The sequence below is a fragment of the Pleurodeles waltl genome, chromosome 3_1 (assembly GCF_031143425.1).
Source record: "Pleurodeles waltl isolate 20211129_DDA chromosome 3_1, aPleWal1.hap1.20221129, whole genome shotgun sequence".
Taxonomy (NCBI): Eukaryota; Metazoa; Chordata; class Amphibia; order Caudata; family Salamandridae; genus Pleurodeles; species Pleurodeles waltl.
The window spans coordinates 563,569,098-563,584,849 of record NC_090440.1 but is presented as its reverse complement, the minus strand read 5'-3'; the positions used below and the strand labels follow the sequence as shown (position 1 = coordinate 563,584,849).

The following is a 15,752-nucleotide window of genomic DNA, read 5'->3' as shown; positions in this document are numbered from 1 at the left end:
TTTCCAGGGGGCACTGAATTTGCCACTCGTTGTGTGTGTGAAACGGGAATTGTCTGGTGTGACTCAGACCATTGCGCACAAGATGCTGGGCACCTCCAACTTCAGAGAGACTCCCCTTCTATATTCCCTTTGTCATCGATCATTCGTTTTGGGCCCTGTGTGCGGCGAACTACCAACTCTTTCCTCTCTTGGCCTCTGATGGCATCGTGCCATGTAGTATTGCCCGAACCAGCCCTGGGTGGTGAGAGTAACTGACTGGACCTAAAGAAAACTTTCAAAAGCTATCGCAAGCGGGTCAAGAGACTGCGCAGCCCTCCGCCCCCCATGCTTCACAGAACTGGGCTGGTGCCAGAAGGCACAATACTAAATCCTTCAACTGAGCAAACTATTGCCCTCAGTCGCTTCTGTTCCACATCCTGTGGGTGAACATCCTGAGTGGTGGCCATCCCCCCTTTGTTTGTCAACTGCCTCCTAATTAGTCCTGCTACCTACCCCCATTCTCTTCCCTGGGACCTCAACTAAGTGTGACTCGGGCCAAGAGCGACTTCATGGGGACTTCAATGGGGGTGAAGGGGGTTATCTCTTTCTAATCCATGTGTGTGGGGTAGTCAGGGTGAGATGGAGGGTGGAGGAGGGTTTGGGCCACAGGGTGTGCATTGTGCTACCAATTTACCTGCCGCATATCAGTTACACTGCATTACGGTGTTACGTGCATGTGTGTATGTGTGCTCTATACGGGCCTGCCTGATACCCGTAGCACCATGTAGCAGTGCTCAGTGAATGCGTGCGTGAGTGCTTGTATGAAGACCGCCTGCTTGTGAGTACATCGACCGGCGGTGTTGCTTCACACATTGATTTCTTGCCAAATGGATACTACATTTGACATTGGTTCTCACAGTGCGGCCTTGGCCCGCTGTGCTGCTAAAAGTGTTTTTGCTAACTGTGTGTGTATATATTCTTGAGATCGTTGTGATCTGGGTGCATCCTATATCTGTGTAGTATTGCATTATATTAATTGTCAGGGCGGGCCTAGTTCTGACAACGTTCTGCATTGCATAAGGGTGCTGGGGGGGATAACGCAGGATTTCTCCCAAGTATGCAGGCTACTGATGTAATTTTAATGTTGTTGGGCCTAGTACTGCTAGTAATATCGACAAGTGTGTTTTATGCCCAGAAGTTCTTGATTTTTATGTTATGTAAATTCATGCATGTATTGAATAAAAACTGTGTTTACCTACCACACGTGTGAAGCCTCTTTTGTGACTCTCAGTGTATTTATTGCGTGAGTACAGTGGCAATGCTTTACAGATTGCCTCCGTGATAAGCCTGACTACTCAGTGCCGAGCTACCCAAGGGTGAGCGCAGGCTATATATATGAGTGTAATCACCCACCCCTGATGGGCGTGGTAGGTTCTGCATGGCTGGGGTACTGCCACATCCAACCAGAACGTGCTGCCTCCAACACTTGCCAACTCCCCTGCAGGTTGTCAACGGGATGTTAAGTATGGTCTCTGCATCAGGACTCAAACTGTCTCACATAGAGAAAATGAAACATACTTCCAAATGTTACATACTTACTGATAATTATATTATAGTTCATAATGTCCATCAGCCAGAACCCTGATGTTTCACCCACTCCTTCATGGGCACTAGCACCTATACCTGTACCAGGAAGAGAATCAAACAGAAAATTCAAACGGTCACAGCATCTCATTACAAGCAAGTCAATCTGAGAGGAAATGTAGACAGGGTAGAAATAGAGGAGATTTTGGGAAGGGGCCAAAGAAAGAGGGAGCTGTCAGATACAGCAGGACTTTAGAACCCTAATAGAGGATCAAAAGGATACAAAGGACATGTATGTAGGACCTCAAAGCTAGGTCAGTGATTCTAGATCACATATTCCCTTCAAAGTGAACATTATTTGGTCAGCAGTACTGGAAAGAGAACAGTAGAAGGGATTTGCAGCACATATCAGAACACGGTTCACGTGGTTTGATAAAAGTTCTCACCTGCAAACACCTATATTAAATAATCTCCAATCGAAACAGGTGAATTGTAAGGTAATTTTATTCATTAATTCTTTATCTGGATCCCTGTACTATCCAGCTAGATTTAATTTCAGCACTCCCTTGGCAGTTCTTTTAACAAAGAGGTTGAGTTCCCCCAGGTAGTATCATCTTACCTCGTGGCTCTAGGTGGTCAAATGATGAAGCATGACACTATAATGTGTGTGAGACCACCTAGTCCGTAAATGGAACTCCCTCAAAAGACACAGCCACTTCCTACACCCATCCCTACCTGGAAAATACGCGCCCAACTAGCGCTTCCTGAACAAGGCCCAATAGTCCAGTTCCTTCCAGTTACACCCCACACCTTTTGTGTATAGATGATTTTCTAGTCAAAACGGGAGCAACTGTGGGGTTGAGACACTCCTGACACTCTATTTTTGTGTTTCAACATTAATAAAAGTTCCTACATTCAGAGTTGAAGCAGTATTGGAAAGTATGTGTGATACTACACCTCTTTAGAGATAGCATCATGCTTCCAAGTATGTTATCCACCTTTCTGTTTATGCAAATCTGTGCATGATCTTGCTACTTCTGTTCTCATCTCTCTTCTCCTATTGATATTCATTTTCCAGCTCCGAGTTTTACCTTGTAATTGTTATCATGTTACAGCAAATGTGGTAGTGCAGCAACCTTGCTGATGTCATAGAAAGATCTATTAGAAAGCATTGGAGTAGGGCTTTCATACCTACCTCTGTGAGTTCTTTAAGGTCAAATATGTGGCAGATGGCTACATTTCTAAAGACAAAGGGCATGATTTAGAGTTTGACGGAGGAGTTACTCCATTACAACGGTGATGGATATCCCATCTGTTGAAATATAAATCCCATTATTTCCTATGGGATTTATATTTTAGCTCACAGGATATCAATCACTGTTGTGATGGAGTAACCTCTTGACCAAAGTCTAAATCAGGCCCAAAGTCAGTAAAACGTTCTGGTCAAGGATAGTAGGAGGGAAATTGGAAGGATGGTAAATAATTCTCAGATCCTAAACTGTCAACAGGATGAAGATTTGAAGTCAGAAATTATGGGCAGATGTAAATTACAGAGGTGCAGAAGAGGCATCATGGACCTTACTGAGTTGGGGGTCCCATTTCTTGGCTGGGTTGATTGGTTTGTGTGCGGTCACAAGGGTTTTACTTTTGGTGCATGACATGTGAGTAGTGGGGATGGCCTCTTCCAGTGGCACTGCGATGACACCTGGGCCGATTCCTCCACCCATCTTCTCCCAGTGTAGCAAGTGTAAAAGGCAGTTCTGACCCCAATTCTCAGTCCTATTCTCTGTTTTTCAGTGAGACCATCATGTTCCTGCACCAGATATTCTACCAGGGTCTGAAAGCTCGTATCTCCAGTTGGCCGACTCTGGTCTTGGGTGAGTACTGACAGTCAATGAGTGAGTGAACTAAGGTGTTTGTAATAAAGTGCATCTTCATGGTGTGAACAACTTGAGGCAGCCATCTTTCCTGGCATGAAAACACTTTTGCTCTCATTTAGTCTTTGGCAGGTAGTACTGTGTGCCAGGGGTTGTGGAGGCAAGAACATCTGCTGTTCTTGTGGACTACCACACATCATATGTAGAGATCGCCGCTGGCCTGGCAGAGATCTGTATGCTGTTAGAGGAGCTGTCACCAAGGTGGATCCTCAGAAGGCACTGAAAGTTTGCTGAGCGACCACCATGCTTCATGCATCAACTCAGCAAACATTTTTGTTTTACAAAAAAACTCCCAAAGCAGGAGTTTTTTTGTAAAGCAAAATAATTATGACCCTGACCCCTTGGGAGACAAAGTGCTGGGTACATGAAGATATTCATAGCAGTCACCCAGAGGTCATCGTTCGAGCTACCTGTCACAGGCCATTGCAGAGGAGTTTTCCAGCTAGCACGGCTGCCAATCTTTCAGCAGGGACCAATGGCCCATAAACTCCCTATAAAAAATATTAAAACTGAAAGATGAAATGCTTGCATTAATCTCAGACACGGGTAATACTCATGGCTGTATCCCAGTCCATCGTTTGTTGCCAGCTATTACACTTCAGATCAGACTGAGCCATATGCAAATCAGCATAGGTCCTATTCCAATAGGAAGAGACCACGTCCTCTCCGATGTGGAAAACCAGCATTCCAAGACCAGTTCCTGTCCAGTTGGGCCTCTTCAGTCGGGTGCAGCTTTTTTTCAGTGGCATAAACTCACCGTCACATCACCTAAGGTGTCTGTAACTTCACTTTGTAGCAGGCTGGCGTCTCTCTGAGTCGCTAGGGCCTTTAGTCTTTTCATTACTAGCCAGAAATGCCCAGTTCTTGTCTGGCTTGCCTGCCTTTCCAACGCCGGTCATATTCCTGGCAGAGCATGAGCTGTCGAGCTGCTGTGTAGTCACCAGACTTCTAAACCTTGCAGTGAACAGTGTCCCTGTATCGAACAACTAAAAGACAAGTCCTGCTTCCACCAATCACTGCACTTAATCCTTTACAGGAGTCCCTCACATATATTGTAGAGGCATTGCAATCAAGCTTGTGTGTCTTAGGAGAAAAAAAATAATTTCACAGAAAGAAGGATGTTTCGGTGTCTATTTTAAACAGTCATTTAGGAGTGGCCAAGTTTCCTCTTACCTAGCCTTTACCTCGCTCATCCATATTTCGTTGTTTTCAACAACTCCTCAACAAACGTTTAGCCAATAACTGAAATGTATTGTTCCTGTAATTCTGGACAGGACTTAGCCCCCCCCCCCCCCTTCCCCCCCCCTTAGCTGAAGTCCTTAAATCAACATACCACACAGAAGTTCATCTCTGAACACTGGCTCCACCCCAGTCTTTCACACCAGAGTTTCTGTTATTTGTCTCTAAAAATCTACCCATGAAAAACCAAGATGTTCTATACACTCACACAGAATCAGAGACCAGCTACTCACAAACAGTCAAAAGAGCAGCCACTCACAGCCACTTTTAGAGCAGACCCTCGCAAGCAGTCTCAGAGCAGTCACTCAGAAGCCCTCACCAAACTGTAGTTTGTAAGCAGTTCCAAAAAGAATACCCACCCTCACACAGTCACTGAGGAGCTTCCCTCTCGCATTCACAGTGCGAGCACAATCTCAGTCTAGGTTCATTCACACAGACCTAGATCCATCTCAGTCATTTACTCTTTGATACACAGTTATGTTGTTCTGCTAAAAGCAGACTGTCCCAGGTTATTTGATGAACATAAAACAACTGTGCCAGCTCTGAAACTACCATTGCACCAGTGATACCAAGGAGTAGATATCTCCACTCGAGGCTAGAGGCTCTCATACACACTCCATCAGTAGTCACTTGTCCTATGTATACCTGCCCTGTTTATCTGAATTTGGCCCCTAGAAACACTCTCTGCTTATCTGTTTTGCATCCTGTTTCTGTTACCTCCTAAGCCCTGCTCTAAGACATCCATGCTGTTCCTAGTCTGTACAGAATAGCAGATAACACGTTAACTACGTGCTTCCCAATGGCTAGATCTTCCAGACGTGTATTCAGCCCCTGGTGGCTCTTAAGTACCGTCCCTGTGAAAGGGTTCAAACTGGGCCAGAGCAGGCCACACTCCCAGGTAGATATTCAAAGTTCCTTCCATCCTGCATCACTAAGTACTATTAGCGCTTTTCTTTTGGAAATTTTGGGGCCATCAAGCATCATCTGATAAATCGAAGTTCACAACTCAGGCTGGTCAACATATCAATATATTTAAGTAACATGAAGCATGTTAGGTTACTCAAGGAAGACAAAGAATGTTTGACTTTCAAAACCATAATGGCTCATTAAAGGTTAACAGTTAACAGAAGGCGAAATCATCAAGGTAGTACCAATCAATAATCAATAAATGAACGCATTAGCTAATATGCTAATATGCTAATAATTTCAAGCCAATCTAAGTCATAAAAGTATGAGGACAAACTATCATATTTCTCCTCAAAGGGAAATGTTAAGTAAATTAGTTCTCCCATAAAGAGAGTAAACTTCTCTACTATAAGGTGTCTTGAAAATGGACAAAGCATTTCTGAACATAAATCTACTCTACACTAACTTAAACCACACAATTCTCCCATTTGCTCCACCTACGCGTAGTTTCCATAAAACAATCTAATCAACTTAAAGTGAAAAGATACAGCCTTGAGCTCATTAGTTTCTCAGGATCCTTCAAATGTGCCTTTATCTGCAACAAATTGAGATACTTTGGACCGGCCTTTACTCTGTAGGTGCTTTCTTGAACTTAATACCAATTATCACATTCCACATTGCTTACAACAAAAGCAAATATGTCTTCTCATAAGAAAGTAAAAAACAGAACATAGGGCCTGATTCAGACCTTGGCGGACGGCGGAGGCCGTCCGCCAAGGTTCCGCCGCCGAATGACCGCACCGCGGTCAAAAGACCGCGGCGGCCATTCAGACATTTCCGCTGGGCCGGCGGGCGCTCTCCAAAAGAGCGCCCGCCGGCCCAGCAGAAATGCCCCTCAGAATTGAGCCGGCGTAGTTGCAGGGGTGTGACGGGTGCAGTTGCACCCGTCGCGTATTTCAGTGTCTGCAAAGCAGACACTGAAATACTTTGCGGGGCCCTCTTACGGGGGCCCCTGCAGTGCCCATGGCATTGGCATGGGCACTGCAGGGGCCCCCAGGGGCCCTGCGGCACCCCCTACCGCCATCCTGTTCATGGCGGGTTTCCCGCCATGAACAGGATGGCGGTAGGGGGTGTCTGAATCCCCATGGCGGCGGAGCGCGCTCCGCTGCCATGGAGGATTCACAAGGGCAGTGGTAAACCGGCGGGAGATCGCCGGTTTACCCTTTCTGACCGCGGCTGAACCGCCGCGGTCAGAATGCCCTCGGGAGCACCGCCAGCCTGTTGGCGGTGCTCCCGTGGTCGGTGACCCTGGCGGTCACCGGCCGCCAGGGTCAGAATGACCCCCATAATGTTCAATACCATTGACATTCAACTTTCCTAGAAATAAAAGTTCACGTGTCATGAAGCAAGATGGCAGCCAATGTTAGCTATTTTAAAATGCAGGCCAAATGGCGTCGATGGGTGGAGTTCGAGTATCCACGGTGCCGATGGATCCATCTCCGGCTTCGGAGGGGTCCTGAGATCCTGTGATGACGCCTTCTCGGCGCCACTCTGCGACATCAGAACACTCTTTGTCGACGCCGAGACTGGAGGCGAAATTGCGGTCCAGGAGAAAGGCCCTCAGGTTGTTGGAGGAGAGAGAGTATCAGAGGCAGCTCCTTGAGGAAGGGGAGATTGCGGAGCCCCAGAGTGAGTTTCAGGGGTTGGACACGGCCAGTGGGCTGGATACTTCCCCGGAATGAGATTTGGTCTCGCCAGGGGAATATACTGAGGAAGCAGCCTCGTTCCATTCTGTCATCAGGAAGGCTGCTGATTTCCTGGAACTCCCACTTCCAATGGCACAGGTTAAAACCAATATCCTGACGAAGGTGCTTCATCCTGCCACAGCCATTGCGGATCCATTGTTACCATTTAATGAAGCTCTCATGGATCCCATAGGAGAGATTTGGAAGAAGCTGGTTTCTTCGTCAGCAGTGAGCGGGTCGGTGGCCAGACGGTATAGGTCAGTGCCTGGAGACCCCGAATTTCTTTTGAAACATCGGTCTCCAGAGAGTCTGGTCGTGCAGGCGTCCTGTTCTTCCCTGGTGTACCATCTGACAGGGAGTCCAAACGCATGGAGCAGTCGGCCAAGAAGGTTTTCTCCTCGTGCAGCATGGCACTGAAATCGCCTAATGCTACGTGTATCCTAGGCAGATACATTCACGCAATAATGGATGCGGCGTTGCCGGACATGCCCCACGACTTGCATGGACTCCTCTTGGATGCCCAGTCAGCGGCAACGCAGGTCATACAGTCGGGACTTGACACCACGGACTCTGTTGCTAGAGCCATGAGAACCTCCATCGCCACCAGGCGTCATGCTTGGTTGCGCACATCTGGGTTCTCATCGGATGTTCAAGCCACGTTCTAAGACTTGCCCTTTGATGGAGCTAAATTATTTGGCACTAAAGCTGACTCTGCGTTGGAGCACTTTAAGGAGTGTAGGGCCACAGCGAAATCTTTGGGCCTGCAGGCTGTTTTGACCTCTTTTAGGTCCTTTAGGCGGCTGCGAGTATTTGGACGAGGGGCTTCCTTTCGTGGGAGATCGCAGCAGGCAGGCCAACAGCCTTCAAGCCCTTCCTTATAGATCATTTAGGGGGCGGGGTAGAGTCCGCACTAGAGAGGCCACCCAACAGCAGCACCCTTCCTCTTCCTCAGGGGGGATGCAACAGGGGAAGCAGCCCTAGTCCTCTAACCATTGCGTCCCATGTCTCTCCGGTAGGGGGAAGGTTGTCTCTTTTTCTACCCATGTGGGAGTCGATAACATTCGATTCCGGGTCATCAGTGTGATAAAGAAATGCTATGCCCTTCCCTTTCGGGAGATTCCTCCTCCCCTCCCTTCCCTCCCTGTCCTTCCTTTTGTTCAGAAGATCATCTCCTGTTGTTAGAACAGGAGGTTCTATCCCTATTGTCAAAAGGTGCAGTAGAGTTGGTTCCCGAGCAGGAGAGGGGTCAGGGATGTTATTCAAGGTATTTTCTGATCCCCAAAAAGGATGGTCGTTTGAGGCCTATCCTGGACCTGAGGATTTTGAATTTGTTCCTCAAACAGGAGAAATTCAAAATGTTGACTCTAGCACAGGTACTTATGGCGTTGAACAAGGAGGATTGGATGGTGTCTGTCGACTTGCAGGATACTTATTTCCATATTCCCATTCTCAAGTCACACAGGAAGTATCTCTGTTTTGTGGTAGGGTCGCAGCACTACCAGTTTGCGGGCCTTCCTTTTGGTCTTACTTCCGCACCTCGGGTCTTCACGAAGGTGATGGCGGTTGTTGCAGCGGACCTCAGGAGGAAGGGAATAGCAGTATTCCCTTACCTGGATGATTGGTTGATCAAAGCCAAGTCTCCAGAGCTTGTGCTGCATCATCTGCAGATGACAACCCAGTTGTTGTTCAGTCTGGGCTTTTCGATAAATGTGGCCTAGTTTCACCTGTAGCCCTCTCAACGCCTCCTGTTCATGGGGTAGTACTGGACACTACATTGAATCGGGCCTTTCCTCCGCCACAGCAGATTCAGGACATTCAGGCGTTGATTCCAATGTCTCAAGAAGGAGTGGTTGTTCCAGTCCTCAAGGTCCTTCGTTTGCTCGGTTTGTTCGCTTCTAGCATTTTGTTGGTCACTCATGCACGCTGGCACATGAGGGCTCTTCAATGGTGTCTCCGCAGGCAGTGGTTTCATCACAAAGGGGATCTCAAGGAGTCGATAGGGATCTCCAGAGACACTGCAGTGGATCTTCAATGGTGGGCTGCGGTCGGCAACCTGTCCAAAGGAAAGCCGTTCTCGTTGCCGCCTCCGGTGACCACAGTAATAACGGATGCCTCCACTTTGGGGTTGGGAGCTCATCTGGGGGACCGGGAGATCAAAGGTCGTTGGTCTCCAGTGGAGCAGGTGTTTCATATAAACCTGCTGAAATTGCAGGCGATACGTTTGGCCCTCAAGGCCTTCCTCCCTTCCCTTCGCCGTCGGTCGGTTCAGGTCTTGACGGACAATATGATCGCGATGTGGTACATCAACAAGCAGGGAGGAGTAGGGTCGTATCTTCTCTGCAGAGAGTCTCTGCGGCTCTGGTCCTGGGCACAGGACCATCGGGTTTGTGTAATACAAACCATCTGGCCGGGGTTCAAAACGTGCGTGCGGACAGTCTCAGTCGACTCTTCTCAGATGATCACGAGTGGCGTCTTCATCCGGTTCTGTTTCTTTACATCTTTCGGATGTGGGGTTTTCCCCAGATAGACCTATTTGCCACTCGGGAGAATGCGCACTGCCCGTCGTTCTGCAGCCTTCAGTATCCGATGCAGGGAGCGTTGGGGGACGCGTTTCAGATGTCCTGGAACAGCCAGTTGCTTTACTCGTTTCCCCCCATACCCTTGATTCCTCGAGTTCTGAGGAAGATTCGCCAAGACCGGGCCCAAGTCATACTAATAGCTCCGGATTGGCCAAGAAGGGTGTGGTACACGGACCTACTCTAACTCTCGCTGTGCCCTCCGCTTTGTCTCCCTTTCAGGACAGACCTCCTCTCGCAGTCGCAGGGGCGGGTTCTACACCCCCACCACCAGAGCCTGCACCTTCATGCCTGGAGATTGAACGGGGCAACCTGAGTGCTTTTTCTCTCCCATCGGATGTGGTGGAAGGTATTTTATCGGACCGGCGACACTCCACCAAATCTGTCTATGCAGGCAGATGGGCTAAATTCGTTCATTGGTGTGGAGAGAGACAAATTAATCCCTTAAGTGCCCATTTGTCGGCCATATTGATGTTTGCTTTGTCGTTGCCACACTGAGGTTGCGCTGTGGCCACTGTCAAAGGCTATCTTTCGGCCCTTTCGGCCTTCTTATGTCTTCCTGATCAACCCTCTTTGTTCAAATCCCCTTTAGTGTTAAGGTTTTTGAAGGGGCTTACCAATAGGTTTCCTCCCACTCCGTTTCTCATGCCCCAGTGGGATCTAAATCTGGTATTAACCTTTTTGATGGGCTCCCCTTTTGAGCCACTTCATTCTTGCCCTTTAAGGTATTAGTTCTAAAGACTGTGTTTCTTACGGCCATCACGTCTGCTAGGCGTGTGAGTGAGCTTCAAGCTCTTTCTGTTCACCCACCTTTTACAACCTTTCATAAGGACAAAGTGGTACTGAGGACCAGGGCGGCTTTCCTCCCCAAGGTAGTGACTCCGTTTAATTTGGGACAGTCCATCACTCCCTCGACATTCTACCCTCCTCCACATCCATCTAAGGAGGAGGAGAGGCTCCATCGACTGGATCCAAGGAGGGCTCTCAGCTTTTACATAGACAGAACGAGAGAGTTCGCTTGGATGACTAACTCTTTGTCGGATACGTGGGGAAGAGGAAGGGGAAGGCCGTCCACAAACGAACGCTATCCAGGTGGTTCGTTCTTTGTATTAAGATATGTTATTCATTGGCAAACAAAGATCCTCCTGAGGGGATAAGAGCCCATTCCACCAGGGCTAAATCGACCACATCGGCCCTGGCTAGAGGTGTTCCAGTGGCAGACATTTGTAAGGCCGCGACTTGGTCATCCCTCCACACCTTTGTTAAGCATTATTGCTTGGATTCGGAGGTGAGGAGGGATGGCCATTTTGGGCGGTCTGTGCTGCAGGAGTTCTTGGTATGACCAGACGGACACCCTCCTCCGAGGCGGTACTGCTTTGGTACTCTATTCATTAGGTGAGGAATCTACAGGTAGTTGTATCCATCAGAAGAGCAAGTTACTTACCTTCGGTAAAGCTATTTCTGGTGGATACACTAGCTACCAGTGGATTCCTCACGGTCCCTCCTGCATCCCCGTTGTCTGTCTGGTCATGCCGAGATTTCCTTGGGTGTGTACATGTATATTTCATTCTTTCTGCATTATGAGGGTATGCATTTATATATATATTTGTATATATGTTTATATTTGTATGTATTGATATTCATTTATGATTGTGCAGAACTTTTACGAACGTGTATTGGTATCGTTAATATTATTGGCTTTTGCCTTTTCTATAAAGTTTTCTTGGATATAGATATGAGGTGTTTGGAATGTCAATATTTACCTATTCGTCTCAAAGGCACGTCAAAAAATGGCATAAACTGACGTCTTCTTGTCACGATGATGTCAGGCAGAGCCGCGTGGAGTCGGGCAATTGTGATGTCCTCGCCGACGTGCAGAGCTGGAAAGAAGTTTCCGTCGAATGCTGCACATGGGGAGAATTCATTAGGTGAGGAATCCACAGGTAGCTAGTGTATCCACCAGAAAAAGCGTTACCGAAGGTAAGTAACTTGCTCTTTTGGCCGTGGTGATCCTCTCCGCTCTGGTCTTACATTGAAGGTGCAGGCTCCCAGCCGGCTCTGTATCTAATCCTAACGCTGCTTTCATGCTGCTGGCAGAATGAAAGCAGCGTTAGGATTGAACAGAGCACCCAGCCAGGGTGCTCCGAGGCAGAGTGGGAGCCTCTGCCTGAGAAAGACTAGTGCGCATGTATGTTTGGCCGGCCTGAGAGCTGTGCACTCCCCCTCTGTTCCTGTCACTCCTGTGGCCCTGCCCCTTTTACAGTAAAAACATAATAAACATAGTTTAAAAGTTTAAAGGTTTTGCAGCTGCTGGCGGCGGGGCGACGCTCCTCTGCCATAGCGAAAGGAGATGCTTCTGATCTGTAGACATGAAGACATGTGCCAATGAAAATAAAACAAGCAATGTCAAAGCCAATAGGAACGCATCTACACAAGGTATTAGCTTTGTCAATTTATTTTTAGCCATGTTGTACAGCAGTGGTGCTGCTGTGCAGCATGACTGCCACTTAAAAAACGGTATGACATGGCGAGAGCTAGCTATGTCATATTGTTAATTTTTTATTGCTGGCAGGAGGGAGGGTAGGGCCTGAGACATCATGGAGGGAGTGGGGGAGGCATCTGAGAGGGTGGTTGGGGCAACTAAACACCATGACTTTGCCAGCGGTGTTCACATCATATCTGTTTTGGGGCCAACACAGTGAGAATGATGGTTTAAGCACGGCAAGATAGACAACTGGAGGAAGGGTTACTAGCAGGACAACAGAGACAATGGAATAGGAATAATGAGGGCAAACCTGCACGGATAATGGGAGGAAGGGTGAGGTCAAGCCAACACGGACAGCTAAGGGAGGGTGTTATTAGGGCAACACAGACAACTGAAGGGAGTGTGTTAGCAAGGCAATATGGACAGTGGGAGTAACAGTGGAGGCAAAGTGACCCCGGCCAATGTGATGGAGGGTGGTGGCACGGCAACCTGGACACGGATAGGAGGGAGGGTGGAGACAAGCTAACATGAAATACAGAAAGAGGAAAGGCGGGTGGTGGCAGGAGGTGGCAGGAGAGCAACACAGAGGTGGAAGATGTAAACAACGGAGCCAGCTGAAAAAGACACACTCTGGTCGAGTGCTTAATCACAACAAAAAAATAGCCCATAAAAAAGAGCAGTAGAGGGACACAAGTTTTGCGTCCATGTTCCAGGGGAGAGACAAACATAGGAAGAGGAAGGATGCCTACAGCAGCTGGCCAATATGAAGCAAGAAAAAGAGAGTGACAATGAAGCCAACCAGTGGTAAGAATGGGTAGTCTCTTAGCCTACTGATAGAAATAAAACGGTCTCAAAGAGACTGTGAATGCACTGTACAGGCAAGACCTAAAAAGGAGGAAAACAACAAAAATGTGGCTGGAACTCTGGTGCAAACTCAGTGAGAAAACAAGCCACTGCAAAATGCAGCACTGTATGGTACACTTCTGTTAGAGGTAATACTTTATATGCTCTGTCTACAGAGGGTGAAAACAAAATGTCTGAAGTCTTGTAACCCTCTCATTGGCCTCATGGGTCTAAGGTTCAAGTAGCTCCATCTGCTAAGACTGCATTCTATCAAACTATGCAGAAGGCCAGGCGAAAACTCTAGAGGCCAGGTACCCTTCACCGATCGTGTCACTAAACACTCAAAGCTCCAATTATGATACACTAGCAAGGCCTAACGTAAAATGAGCAAACATCAACCCCTCCTTGTGTTTCCAGTTGGCACCTTATGTGCTAAGCTATGGCTAGCCTCCCACTTTTCAATGACAACAAAGAGAGAGACTCAGCTAACTGACTGAATAGTATGTACTGGTCAAGAAACAAAGACATCGAAGAGTTAGAAGGCCTTTGAAGCCCAGCTGTTCTGAACTAAGCAGACCTGGAGAAAGCATTCCCGGACAGCGAGGGTGGTGCACCTGCATCACATCCACCTCACCCTGTACCATCTCCTATTGTGTAGGAGCCTGCATCTGCTCTTTCCCAGCCCAAGAGGTATGTGGGATATAGAGCTCAATTAACTGTCCGTTCTTATTTGGACTGCTCTGTCTTTGAAATGTGGAGCAAATGCCAGAAGTGCTTAGTTAACTACTGCCAATTCTCTCCAATTGAAATACAAGTTATGCTCCACCACTGACTACAGACCCTGAACTGACTGATCCTACGTAGTTGCCCCCCCCACCCCACACTGCATCCATCTGTGGTTATTGTTACTGGATGGGAAGGACACAAAGAAATTCCCTTGTTCAAGAGAGAGGGGGCCAGCCACATCTTTAATTTCTGTGACACTGTTTGTGATACCGACACCATTGTCTTGTAATTGTTTTGTCTTTGGATCCCAGTGGGATGATAGATGAAGTATCAGGTGATAAAGAGCAGACACGCCTAATGAACTAAATGTAGAGCTGCTGCTGCCTGTTATCCCTGCACCCACAGACATTCTCTTCCTGGGGCTTCTTAGCAGTTAAGAAGATACCTTAACCACACCATTAATTTTTCCTGATTGGCTGATAGAAGGAAAACGTTGCAGAGATTAGTTCTGAACAAAGCTCCTATGAACTGGAGCTGATGGACAGGCAGAAGATGCAACTTTTTCTCGTTGAGGAGAAATATGTGCTCTATGAGACAACTGCAATCCAGGTTAACTGTTTCCAGGCGCTTAGAAAAAGAAGCAACACAGATTAGCCAGTAACCTAAGTAATTCGATTACCAACAATCATTGTGCATGATGGATATCCATTATTGGCACCAACGTCTTTTTGAATACCCTTGGGGCAGAAGTTCAGCCAAAAGAAAGCATACAAAATTGGTAATGGTTCACCAGCACAAAAAAAGTAGGTATTTTTGGGATTGAGGATTAACTAGGATACGTAAGTAGGTGTCTAAGAGATCTAAAGATGCTAAAAACATGCCTGGTGTTATCTGAGGAATAATATTCTGCATACACACAATTTTGAAAAGCTGGTAAGGGATTTAAGTGTTCACAGTTATCATATCCAAAACGGGTCAAAAGTCCCTTGATGATTTCTAAAATAGAAACATAAGGGAGTAACCACCCTAACCTCTTTTGGACTGTGGAACCGTCATTACAGCCTCTTTGTCCAATACGCCCTGTACACCTTTGAACAATCCCAGACTTTTGACTGGGTTTTGAGGAGCTGGAGTGGGAAAAAAGGTATCTTCTGGCCAACTTAACAAATCTATTTTTTATTCCTCCTTCACCATCTGGAGGGCCCATGTTTCTGAAAGGTCTGATTCCTCCACCTCGATGAATCTTTCAATTCTTCCCTCTACTTCCTCTGGATAGTCAGGATTTGTGGGCCGCTGAAGGGGCAGGAGGCAATGAAGACAGCTGCTGGGATTTTTTGATGAAGAGACCCCTGGCCTCATCTCCTGCCATGAAAGGGCTGACGGGAAACTCATCAGGATGTGGCCTGTCCAAATACATGGTGGAATCCAAAACCTCTACCTCTTGATAGAGGGCGAACAGGAGTTGATAATTTGAGATCCTCAGTGTTTTTTTTTTTACCAGGTCTTGGCACCATTGAATTGTAGGTGACTCTCCAAAACTTTCAGGGAACTATCCACTCTCCAAGACCACATCTAAATATGACGTCTCGCAGCAAACGCTGAGCCTGAAGCTGCACCAGACAAAGAATCAAAAGAAATGTCAGCTAAAAACCTGACATGCTGCTCCATAATAGAGAGCCTAGTGGAGCGACCTTCACCTTGTTGAAGTTCTTCAGCAACAGCATTAAAAACA

General features: G+C 47.3%; 1 protein-coding gene across 1 annotated transcript in view; it reads left to right on the top strand.

Annotated features, from left to right (window-relative positions):
* Positions 1-15,752, top strand: part of RASGRF1 (Ras protein specific guanine nucleotide releasing factor 1) — a 944,233-nt gene that overhangs the window by 401,827 nt on the left and 526,654 nt on the right. Inside the window, exon 6 of the mRNA XM_069222980.1 lies at positions 3,361-3,440. Within this exon, the coding sequence (XP_069079081.1) occupies positions 3,361-3,440 (80 nt within the window). The remainder of the gene's footprint in view (positions 1-3,360; positions 3,441-15,752) is intronic.